Genomic DNA, 12399 nt, shown 5'->3' with positions numbered 1-12399 from the left:
TCAGACGCAACTTTATTCTTTTTCTGTCTTCGCCTTCCTGCTTTTCTTCTCCATCTCCGGCCTTTTTCTGCGTCAGTTCATGCTGAACAGCTTAGTCAGTTCTCAAGCAAAAACACAGTATAAACAAAACCTTGGCAGGAGATAGTGATAGTCCCCTGAATCCCCCTTGTTTCTCTCGTTTCATCCAACCAGGCAAGGCCAGGTCAGGAAAAATCCAGGCTTTATCCCCACCCATCATCACTCCCTCCCATCATTTTTTTCTCCTCCCACGATTGGGCAGATTGCCTTTTTTCTTTCTTTTTTTTTTTTGCAGACTTTATTACATCTGCTTATCTCTATGTGAAGTACAGCTCAGGTTTAAAGCAAACAAGGCTTGCTATTATGCTGCAGTTACCTGCAAACTCCGACATGTTTGTTAAGGGTTGCTATGTGCATGAGTTAATCTCTTTTACTGTGTGTACCAGGTGCCACCAGGCTATGAAGAATCACACAGCACAGGGATTTCGGCACAGCGTGTGATCAATAGCCTTTTAGGTAGCCTACTACAAACTCAGTTAATCTATTCATCACACAAGAGGCGTCTTTACAGGTAAATCGAACTTTATTCCAAAAACCATCATTATAAATGATGCATTAAACTCTAAAAAGAAGGTCCAACACATTGACAGAGATTAGTAAACTGAGATCATCTAACTGCAGATTGTGTAATAGGTAAAACACACATGGTTGTATTTTATGTTTTTCTTTAAACTTTTTGAAACCGTACAATTCACTTTCTAACATATACTTGACTGTATCGTCGGATTTGCTTCTTGTAATCTATTGACTTCAAATTTTGTGCTCAACATTATTGTGAACCACAGCACTCCACACACTTATTACCCAGGCTGCCACTTGTCTCAGCTCATTTAAGTACATAATAAATGAGACTTGAGACTTGCTTGAGATAGGTTATCTATCACATTTAACAATCAATTTTGTCTTCATCACACTTTTGTTAAAAGTTTGTAGCTGTGTCGCACTGCAGTTTTGAGCAGGAAACCTTTTCAAAACTCTCCTTGGTGGTGCATTCAAGGACACCCTGACATCAAGAATTGATAGCTGTGTTGTCAGAAGAGCAACGCTGGCAGGTAAACAAAAACCAACCAAGGACACTGTAAACAGATAATTGATTTGGTAGTTTCATTGATTAAAAATTCTCAAATCTCAGACATCGGAGTGTCCTTGAATGCATCAATAGGTCAAGCTGTGAGAAGAGTTCCTGACTGCGTGCTGCAATAACGTAGCTGTTGAAGTAAAGAATAAAGCAAACTGAATATTGAACGTGATGGATTACTTTTCTCAAGCAAGTAGCAAGTTGATTTTTTATAGTGGACTGAAAAGACTGAAAGCTCTGGATGTCTGGAAGGGAGGAAATCTAAAATCTGGTTTGCAGTAATGTAAAGCACGTCTGATTTGTTAGTAAAACATGCAAAACAACTGGAATGATCCTTTCAGAAAAATACAATGTACAATTTACTAGGTAAAATGGTCAAATTTTTGTACTTGTATTGTCAAAGGTGTCTATGTATGTGTGCTCAATATGAAGTGTGTTGTATATGTGCGCATGTTCTCGTTGGTCCCTGTTTTGGTCCAGTTTAGCCTTGAAAACAGTCAGGTTACATTTCCCCTGATGTCCAAAGTAAGAGTCAGAGTTTCTCCGTCCTCCAGGCCTTTCAGAGGGCAGGAGAAGGAGTGTCTTGGAGAGTTTAACCACCGCTCGGATTCAGGGCTGGTTGATGATCTGCCTGGGTCGTCCGTAGCCTGTCATTCCAGCTTGAGATGCTCCTTTGTTTGTGCCCATTTGCAGGCCGATGACATTTCTGCCTTCGCTCAGCTGTTCCTCTGAGAATTCTCTTCTGTTCTCCTGGGACTTCCTGCACACATACAAACACACATCTCTGAGTTCTCAATCTCCGTCCTCAGCACTGACATGAAACCTCCTTTGTTTGACCAACTTTCCACAGAGAGACTCGTTCATAGGGGGAAAAAAACTCACTTATGGAACCAGCTGGGGTCTCCTTTATAACACCCATCATTCTTTGTGACAGCCAAGCTACCCAGAGCCATCAGGGTCCTCTGGACAGCAGCCAGGTCCTTGCCTGAAGACATGCAACAATCTCATATGAACAGAGCACAAACCAAATACAGTACATTGAAGAGACAGTGACCTGCGCTCTCCACCACTGAGTACAGCTGCACTTCTTTATTTCTCATATTGTGGTATCTGCAGAACACTTAGCAAGACTCGGGTTGTCTTACCTTCATACAGGTCTACAGTCTGAAACACGTCAGTTGTTGTCACTCCATAGTTTTCCGCTGCTTTGAGGAACAATGCTATTTGTTCCATCTGCTTAAACGCCGTGCTGGAGGGCTTGGCGCTGCGGATCGGCTTGTTGGATGCATGCAGGCTGTTGATGAGCTCACACAGCACCTAAACACAGAGGAAAGGCAGGTCCCTCTAAATACACTCTACACAATGTGAATTACAATGTTGTACCTACGTGTACGCAAGCCCAACACTCACACGTCCATCCTTGAGCCAGTTTTGGATTCCAGTCTTGCCTGGCTCAGGCTGGCCGACGCCGGGGCCGCACTGGGCGATGATCCACTCCACCAGCCTTTCCTCCAGTTCCGGGTCGTATTTCTTTTCAATCTTACTCTGTACCTCGCGGGTCAGGCCGTAGGCAGGACCTCTGTTTGCCATGCTGATCCTGTTGGGGGGTAAAGTTAGTGTTAGATAGGCGGGTGGCAAAGCAAACTTTCCTTTTTGGCAGCATATTGTGTCCTTTTCAATATGGATATTTAACAGATGTGACAGCGTTCACATTCAAGCGCCTGGCCTGCAGTCAAGACAAACAGGGTGTTAATCACTCTCTTCCTCATGCGTGCATGTGTGCGGGAATGTGTTTCTGTTGTGTGCTCTGCTTTTTGTAAGAAATGTAAATTCTTACAAAGATTTGCTTCATAATGAAGACATTTTTCAAAAGTGACAAAGTGTTGGCTTGTGCATACTCAGCTGGCTGGTTTATTGCCCAGAATTTGGTAAGTTAAAATAAAAACCGGTTTAAGTGTTAAACAGTCATCTAGTGCTGATGACTGTAACACGTAAACCTGAAAGTAGAAGTAACACATCTTATCTGGTTTGTTTAATCACTGTAAAAACCCAAAGTGTAAAAATAGCAAAACATCTCATTTGTCCACAGTGGTGTGTAGCACAAAACATATGCGTGAACACAGCTTCACTGTGCTTGATGGCGTGGTGCTGGAATCGATGAGTGGCGAAGAGCCCGATGACAAACAGTGCGGAATGACTTTTGGAGTGACGAGGCAGCAGAGAGAGAAGCGGAAGGTTTTGCACCGTGTGTGTTCAGTTGTTTCCTACCGCAGCTTTAATTAGTGAGCTTTGGACCTGCAAGCCCTTTCGTTACCTTCGGACAGAACCAGGCTAGCTGTTTCCCTCCGTTTCCAGTCTTTATGCTAAGCTAAGCTAAGCAGCTGCTGGCTGTAGCCTTTCATTAATAGACAGATATGAGAGTGGTATCTACCTTCTCATCCAACTCTCCACCAGAAATTGAATAAAAATTAATAGAAATTGAACTATTCCTTTAAGGCTAGAGTTAGACAATGGGAAAATAAGTCAATGAAGAGTTGAGGAGAGAAGTGTGTATACTGTACATATGTGTCTACTTTTCTATAGTACAACATGTGCTCACATCTTAAATTACTAACTAGAGTATTAAACAACCGGCGATTGAGGCTTTGTATTTCCACTATCCAGACCATGTGCGTGTCAAAGGACATTTTGAGATTTTATACAGTGGAAGTTGAAAATGCGAAATGTCTTCAGGAATTACAACCCTGCCATTCTCTGCAAGTAATTATGGTTGGCCTGTTTCACTTATTAATGCAGTATGAGCTTCCTGTTGGTTTCAGCAGAACCGCCCCGCTCCCTGCATCCTGTTTGCTCATTCATCTGTCACTTCCTTCCTTCCTCCCTCACAAAGGTAGCTATGTGTATACAGGACTCGAAACAAAACAACACCACTGCTCACCATGGGAATGGCCTTAAAGTAAAAAACAAAGGAACCCTCCATCAGGCCTGTTAAGTCATGAAAGATGGTGCGTGTTAACCGCCACGCTGCAGTTCTTGCTCTCACAGATCTGAATGTGAGTTACACAACGCAGTGGCATTTCTGAATTTCCAGGAAAGCAGATAACATATGGAGATGTTTATAGCTGATAGGAAAATCCTCTTGCTCTTACTTTTCTTTACCTCCTGCTCAAATACATGTGCACAAATGTATGGTGTGAACATGTTTTGCTGCTTTTCAAAAAGGCTGCAGATGCCGTGTTGGATTGTGTGCATCTGTGCGAGATCTGTGTTGTATTTTTGCAGGCAAACCGGATCATCATAAACCACATGTATCCCTCGAGGGCACAGCGGCATACCTATTACATCCCTTGCGAAGGAGAGGCTTGTCAGTTTAACACAATACGTGTTGATAGTTTGACGAATCATCTTTGTGTCTAACAGCCCCACACTGGAGCCCGAGCAGCTACATATCACACTTGCGCCTCTGTTCATTGTCTGAGGTCGCAGTAGTTACAAGGGCATGTGGAGGGGAAGTGTCTTCCTGTCCGCTGAGTTATTCCAAAACCAGCAACAAGTCTGCAGTAAATACCTAAGCATCCGAACTCCTGAGCAGTTTCTTTCTCAATCGCACGAGCTCCATCTGTCGTGTCAGGGCTTGCCCGGAGAGCACCCAGCTGCTGCTGAAAACATCAAGACTCTGCACGCAGTGAACAATGAGGGACGATGAAGTCAGGGAGTCTACCTTCTCAGATTAACCCTCAGCTGAACATGCACTTTGATCTCTGAACCACACACGTCAACCCACCGATTGGATGTCAAAAGATTAGGTCATGCCACTCTGCACTGTGCCTTTCAAGCATATCGACCATTTGCAGGACTTGACTGTGATCGCAACTGTAAAGTAGACTGAAAACTAGTATAATAGCCGTTAAAGCAGAGTGTGTGTACAGAAATCATCTGATTGGTAGTCGCAGGGATTACATCTTGTAATCATAGAGTCACAGCTACAACCCCCTACAAAAATCAAGATCTCAGTAAACAGCTGTGAGGTTTCTGGAGATTTCCAAATATAGAAAATAAATGTCATAAACTGGTTGATGCATTGCTGATACATGCCTCGCCAAAGGAATGTTCAATTACTATATTTGTAAATGAGCGATAGAACTGAGCGTGTTTGTAATGTGTCTAAATCTGTGGCAATGAGATTATCTTTGTACAGCTTTTATGAATGAGCCTTTGCTGCGTGTATGTCAGTGCTCAACATGTCACCATGCATCATATTAGCTTTCTGGCCTCTATAATGTGACTGTGTGACTCTTGCCATGTCATGTCAAACATGAATTTTGCTAAATTTTCATATCTGAGCACATGTGAGCTTGCCCATTAACCTTTGTGATGTAAGCACAATGGATCTAAACTGATCTAACGAGATCTCAAACTAGTTCACAGGATTATTCCTTCCTGTTTTTTAACCTGCTGTTGACTGACTGACAGACTGGTAGTTCAGCTGTATCACTGAAGACACAGAAACAGCCCAAACACCACGTGCAGTCTTTAAGTTATCTCACAGTTCAAAGTGCTTGCAGGCACACAAAACACACCGCGGTCCACATATGTGACGAACACATGCATGAGGTTTACTGCCATATCCTGAACTCAGAGCACATATTAACCTAGAAAATGACATATTATTAGAAAGCACCGGCTAAATGTTGATGAGAGTTTGTCAGAGATTGGACCTGTAACCCCTGCCCCACCCTTCCCCCTAAAGTTGACCTGAAAGGTAGATAAGAAACAGGATTTCATAACACAGGAATTTAGAGACTGCTGGGTCATCCTGAAGACATCTAATTTACACAGAAACTAAACATTAACCCAGCGTTTAGTCTGTGTGTCAAACATGAGCAAGAGGGAAGGAGACCGAGAGCGAGGGTGGGGTGCACGATCCATTACACTTCTTTTTTTCATGCTTCCTGCAGTGAGTTAACCACAAGCTTAAAGCAGCAAAGAAATCTTTTGACCGACAAACCTGAAAAGTGAGACGTATGAATGAGGCCAAGAGAAAACAAGAGGAACAGTGTTTACTTACTTTGTGTGGGAGCTTTCAGGTGAGCACAGGTGGGTTTCGGGCTCGTGTTGCTGTATTCCCGCTCTTCTTCTTCCTTACAACACAGTGCAGAGTGCACTGTACAGGATTGCCAACATAAATACAGCAAACACCCTTGTCTGTAATATATGACTTCACCGCATTCAACTGAAACAAGGAGAGAGAGGGCGGGGGCAGGGGGAAAGACACGCCTTCAGGTCCTCGTATTTCACTCTCCCCTTTGCTCGTTCCCTTTTTCCTCACTGAAATTGTAATTCCTTATTTAGGAGAAGGACGGGAAGGAAAAAGAGGACATGTGACCGGAGAGTTTGGTGTGGTCACTGAAAAGAATTCTCCAAATTTCTCCCTCCACCACTAAAGAACGAGACAGGATTAGGAGGGAGGGATGATAAAATCCTCGAGAACAGTGCAGTTTGAGGGAGCACAGGAAGGGAGTAACAGTAATTACAGAGCAGTGGGGCACATGTAGGAGATTATTTATTGCCTTAATTCAAACTGGTGGTGTTTGTATCTGAAAGTGAAACAGGCAGCAAGCAGCTGTGGAATGTAAATCTCCTCCTCCCTGCTCAGTTTCGTGTCAAGAGACAATAAAGAGGAGGTAGAGGAGCAGTTCATGACGTGTCGTTTTTTTTCATAGGTGAACATGCATATAAATTCTGACAGCTGGAAGAAGGCTTTTGTCCTTGTGCACAGGATCTGATTTTCAGCACAGAAGCTGCAATCCGTGACCTCAGAGGCGTTCCTGCCATGTCAGCCTCATCAAGAGGAGCAAGACAGGATCTGGAGCGGCCTTGAGATCGAACAATGACGTCAAAAGTGATAACACTGTGAGTTGGCAGCGTGTGAAGTCATCGACTGAGCCCATTGGTCATGAATACGTAGGCGTTAAGAAATGCTGGGACATGCTCTCCTCAGCTACGTTTTATGCCATTTCAACTGCAGGACAATCACTTAGGAGTCTGATCTTTAACCACCATGACATCTGGGTTAATGATTGTCTCAACTTCAACGTAGTTTCGCTGCAGTAGAGTACTTCCTCTTTCCTGCGCACAAGCTGTACCTGCACGTAGTGCCAGGAGCAGCCAGATGCCAACAGTGTCACCAGATTTTTTATTCATTATGTGAGCTTGTTTTTATTTGCATTACAAGTAAATAATATGCCATACAATCAGTCAAAATAGCACTAAATGGAGAAGAACAGTAATCCTAATAATTATCCATTATTTTCTTGACAGAACTGTTTGCTTTACATGTCAGAAAAAAGCTGAAAAATGTTTCTTCACTCCAGGGCAAAAGTTGATATTCACAATGCTTGTTTTGTCTGACCAAGAGTCCCAAAGATATTCAATTTACTATCATAGAAGCCAGAGAAATCATGGCATATATTCAAAGGTGAGGAGCTGGAACCAGAGAATTTTCGTCATTTTTGCTAAATTTGTAAATTAAAATGTTCTGCTGATCGGATATCCATTAACTGTTCTCTGTTTTGCAATGAACAGCAGACCCTTTAATTGGACTGAGACTCATCCTTTGGTTCTTACACTGATGCTTCTATCATATACATTACAGCCGTGAATCCTGTAAATAATCATACAAATGACCCCTGTTCCTCTTAATCTTCTGTGATTATCTTTCAAAATGTATCCAATTCAAGTTCGCAAAAGTGTATTTTATACTTCTCCTCCGCTACACTTCAGTAGTTGTACTGTCATTGTACTTGTGTCTTCTCTAGTTTTATTCAAGTAAAGAATCTGACGGCTTCTTCCACTACTGGCAACAACGCACTTCTATGAGTGAACTTGTTGACACGCTGGGAGGATTAGAAGGGTGTAACATGTAGGACTGCTCATGTTCAACCAGATGACAGATTACTGTGTGTGTATGTTTGTGTGTGTGTGGGTGTGTGTGTGTGTGAGAGAGAGACAGAGAGAGAGAGAGAGAGAGTTAACATAATCCAGCAAACATGTCAATGGCGAAAATACACACAGATGAGAAATTCCACATGTGGTTGAACTCTGCGAGAGGGGAAAACACACCCAACTTTTCTTTTTCCACCCTGAGAATTTTCTTTAGCCAAAGTAGCAGTAAGCATTAATCCATTTTCTCACTGGAGCCAGCTGTATCACCTATCCTGCACCCGATGGTGTCATGTCCCCCCTAACATCAGTTAAACTGGTTCTTGTCATCAGGTTTGGCATCTCCTCCTCTCCAAGTGCTACGTTCGTAGGAAGTAAGAAATATGGCCTGTTTGCAGCTTTTTTATTCCAGATGCTGATCAGCCTCCCTGTGAGTCTCTACAGGCTGTTCCTGCACCACAGCAGCATCTGGTGGCGCAGGGGGGCAGATGGCATGTGACATCCACTATTTGCGTCTGCTGTGGTGTAGCTGTAACAGCTAAAAGCAGAATAATTTTCCACACTCAGCGTGCAACCTGATTTTGTTCAACAGGAGGACAATTTGACATATTTTCCTCACTGTCCTTCTGAGCCAACCTCGTCCCGAGAACAGACTTTACAGATTTCATTTTATTTTCAGACGCACACTGGTGGGTGTTGATGACTGAGCGGAGAGCTGCTAATTGAAAAAGAGCTGCCTGGTGGACAAAACACTGTGATGTCACCAGGGTGTAAAATCTGAAGCTGTTACACAGCAAAATAAACTTAACAGATGGAGAAGAGTAACTGAGCATGAAGGGGGACATCAGAGAAAAGTGGTGCAGGTTTTTGTTGTTTTCAGCCTCTGGATGAGGTTGAAAACTGAATAATTAAAGTACAAACCTATTTTGGGTCTCAAAACCAAACCAATATCCATAAAATCCATCTCAGTGGTTTCTGACTTTTAGTGAGTTATAAATACACAAAGTAGAGTGGGCTGTCTTTGGTTAAGATAAATAAATGTCAAAAAAGATTTCAGTATGTCTTTCAGTGTGACACAGCACAGAGCATTTACAGTCATTAAGTCACTTTATTGTGTTTTTAGCCATTTTAGCTTGCGGCTCCAAGGATGGCAACGTCTGGACAATACACATGATCTGTCAGTCGGTCAGTCCACCACTTTGATCCAGACTGAAATGATCTCTGTTGGCTGGATTACCATGAAATTTGGCAGGCCTGCAAACATTCATGTCCCCCTCAGGAATGAATTACATTAGACACTGTATTTTTTTTTAGCATTTTTTTATACTCTTTGTATATAATGTACACAGCCTTCTACAGTTGATTTTATTTTGTATCTTTTTATCCATTGTCTTCTTCTGTTTTCTACCCCTACTTTTTATTTTGCTGTTGTAACAAGATCATTTCTCCGGTGTGGGATCAATAAAGTCTTATTAGTGGCACGAGGCAACGCATTAGCCACTCGCCTCTATAGCTCAAAGAGCTATAGAAGGCGAGTGGCTCGAGCTCTTCCTATTGTGTTCCCGCGCGTTTTTTCTTCCCATTTTTCATCTTCCGCCAAAATTTCGGCGCGTAACTAGTCCCACAGCTTTGAGAAAACTCTCGCAAACCATATATCAAAATGTGCGGCTCGATCGGGAATGGTGTGCTACGACTTTTATAGCTCTTTCGTCGATAATTCGCAAAGTTATACGCAAAAAACTGCGAAGAATTTCCCAAAAGAAGTGAATGGGAAATTTCCTCAAATTTCATCCTTTTTCAATTGTCCGCTGCTTCACCATACTTTCTCCTAGAGACTTCATTCAAACTTTAAAACGTAGATAATTTTGTCGGCTCAAAATGAACCTTGGCACATTTTTTGATATCTCTTACAGTTTTCGAGCTATGACCATCTGAAGACCATAAAGTTTCTCAAAAAATGCTCAGAATTTCTCCCTCTAGAGTGGATGACATCATCACTTAGAGTGAACAAGCCAGTGAGAAATTGCCTGAAATTTTTTTCTAAAATTGCTGTAAAATCCAAACAGTGAATAGGAGACACATAATTTTTTAAAGGGTTAGCCCCCACCAGATTTAAATAAAGAGGGATCTTGCACCAGCTGTCCTGCTCTGCTGCTCCATTTAAACCCATACGATCTCCTGTTTTCTGAGTCTCAGCCTGCCGGAGTGTGTCTTTTTAAATCAACCCTTTAGTCATTTTTCTAAAGAATATCTGGACATAAAACACACGTACATCTGGCCCAGACTTGTCCGCATCTCACAGTGTAATCGTTTTTTGATAGCAGCTACGGTTTTGTCACAATCACAAGTTGTTCGGAAGAAACCGACAGCGAAAAAGTAGCTGTTCAGGAACAGGTAAAAAGTGGGAGAGGTAGAGAGGTAATTATCAGCAGGTGGGGCAGAAGTTACACACGCACACACTTACACGTTCAGACACACATATACCAGACACATCTCCATGTCGGAACTGGTTGGGCTGCTTGTTCAAAATACTTGGGACAATTTGATAAATGTGTAGTTCAAGCAGACACACACATACGCAGTCACACACAACGACAGATACATACACACAGACACAGTCACACACAAATACAGTTAAATATACACAGACAGCCTCATATACATAGACAGGCACAATACCGTTAGCTCTATTAGCGCCGTTAGCTCTGCTAGCTCTATTAGAAATGTTAGCACTGTTAGCTCTGTTAGCACCGTTAGCTCTGTTAGCACCGTTAGCTCTGTTAGCATTAGCACTGTTAGCTCTATTAGCACCGCTAGCTGTTAGCTCCATTAGTGTTAGCTCTGTTAGCATTATCTCTGTTAGCTCTGTTAGTAAAAGGAAACTTTGGATGATAATAGAGATGGTTCATTTCCATTAAATTCATTCATGTTTATTGATTCAGTTAATAAGACCAGATGCCCCCTGGCGCCACTGTCAAAATTTTGGCGGTGCCGGAATTGTCTAGTCTTATCTCATCTTATCTTATTTTATTAAATCTGATGAACCCTTAACTTCCATCTAGCACCATAATCAGGTAAAAGTTCAAATGTGTCCTAGACTTTGGTTTATGACCAAGTATCTGCAGAACTTGTGAGATTCCCATCATCTCAGATGCACTTTTTGTTTCATGTTGATGAAACTAGCTAAGTTGGTGAACATGGTTCAGCATAGCTGCTAACTTCAGTATGTTAGAAGTGTCATAGTGAGCTCTTTTGCATACTGATGTGAACGTTTTGCTCTGTTTTGTTTGGTACGAACGAAACAATTAGTAAATGAAATTCAAATCTTCTATTGAAGATTGGACCCCTGTGGTAGATGTCACTTTAGAACATCAGATGCAAAGATAATTATGTACATAAAAAGTGCCTTACATGTGATAAAAGAAAGAAGAAAAGGCAATTTGGCTTTGTCCTTCAACTTAAAATGCCATGATGCTAATATTATAAAAAAGAGAACATGTATGTACACGTTTTACTCTAGTTGAAGCTTTGCCCACTTTATGATTATCAAGAGAATAAAAACATTAAATCTTAATTTTTTGGACCCGAGCCAGCACAAAGATGCTGCTGCTCCTTTTAACCTTTGAGAACGTATTGCCTTCATTCATTTGGCATTTGACTGAGGTCCTGATTGTGTTTGCATATTTCTATAATGGCTCCTGTGGCCGAATGCCAGCTTGAAACTAAATGCTAATGTTATTGTGTGTGCCGCAGGTCCTTGAAACTAGGTCTCTACATACTGAGTAGTGTATAGCAGAATTATTTTATTTACTTTGTTCCAAACCTTTCATGCATATAACACATCCTTCCACAATCTTGTCTGATGGAAAAGCAACAATCGGGAAATGATAGATAGAAAGAAAGGATCTCTGACACTGTCTGAAGCTAACACAACATGTACGATGTTGTATTAATAAAAAGCCAATGCCTAGAGCCAGTGTGCAGGTTCATCTCTTTATCTAGACATTTCATGCACACAGCCACATCATACTGGTGAACTGTGGGAGGTGTGATAATGAGATATATGTGGCTGAATAAAGAAGTCTGGATTAAGACCACAGGTGGTCCAGCAGTGCCTGATCATTTGGGACAAAATACAAGTTAGACACAGCAGGGAACTTCTGCTCAAATTTCTCTTTTATTCACAACCTTCTTTCAACCTTCCAGTGTATAGAATTGTTTACACTTTTTTCATTTTAGCCAAGGAAATGACTACTGATCCCTAATGTAGAGAAGAAACATTGTAGACATGATTTGATGAC

The 12399-nt window shown here is 41.9% G+C and overlaps 1 protein-coding gene across 1 annotated transcript; it reads right to left on the bottom strand.

The window, feature by feature from the left end:
• Positions 1–582: 582 nt before the first annotated feature.
• LOC121617262 (transgelin-like) lies at positions 583–6381 on the bottom strand. The gene is made up of 5 exons (XM_041952379.1): positions 6225–6381; positions 2567–2753; positions 2302–2473; positions 2039–2141; positions 583–1916 (listed from the first exon to the last, which is right to left on the bottom strand). Exons 2-5 carry the CDS (start codon positions 2744–2746, stop codon positions 1766–1768), a joined length of 606 nt encoding a protein of 201 aa, XP_041808313.1. The 5' UTR covers positions 2747–2753; positions 6225–6381; the 3' UTR covers positions 583–1765.
• Positions 6382–12399: the final 6018 nt, after the last annotated feature.

Source organism: Chelmon rostratus, chromosome 14, assembly GCF_017976325.1.
Source record: "Chelmon rostratus isolate fCheRos1 chromosome 14, fCheRos1.pri, whole genome shotgun sequence".
In the NCBI taxonomy this organism is placed as follows: Eukaryota; Metazoa; Chordata; class Actinopteri; order Chaetodontiformes; family Chaetodontidae; genus Chelmon; species Chelmon rostratus.
Note: the sequence above shows the minus strand (reverse complement) of the source record. Positions and strands in the feature narration are given on the sequence as shown.

Bases quoted from the DNA above. Each gene is read 5' to 3' on its own strand.
- LOC121617262 (XM_041952379.1), bottom strand. From the start codon at position 2,746: ATGGCAAACAGAGGTCCTGCCTACGGCCTGACCCGCGAGGTACAGAGT. The intron at 2,474-2,566 runs GTGAGTGTTGGG...CTCTGTGTTTAG, and splicing joins ACTGGCTCAAGGATGGACGT to GTGCTGTGTGAGCTCATCAA. The intron at 2,142-2,301 runs GTAAGACAACCC...GCATGTCTTCAG, and splicing joins GACTGTAGACCTGTATGAAG to GCAAGGACCTGGCTGCTGTC.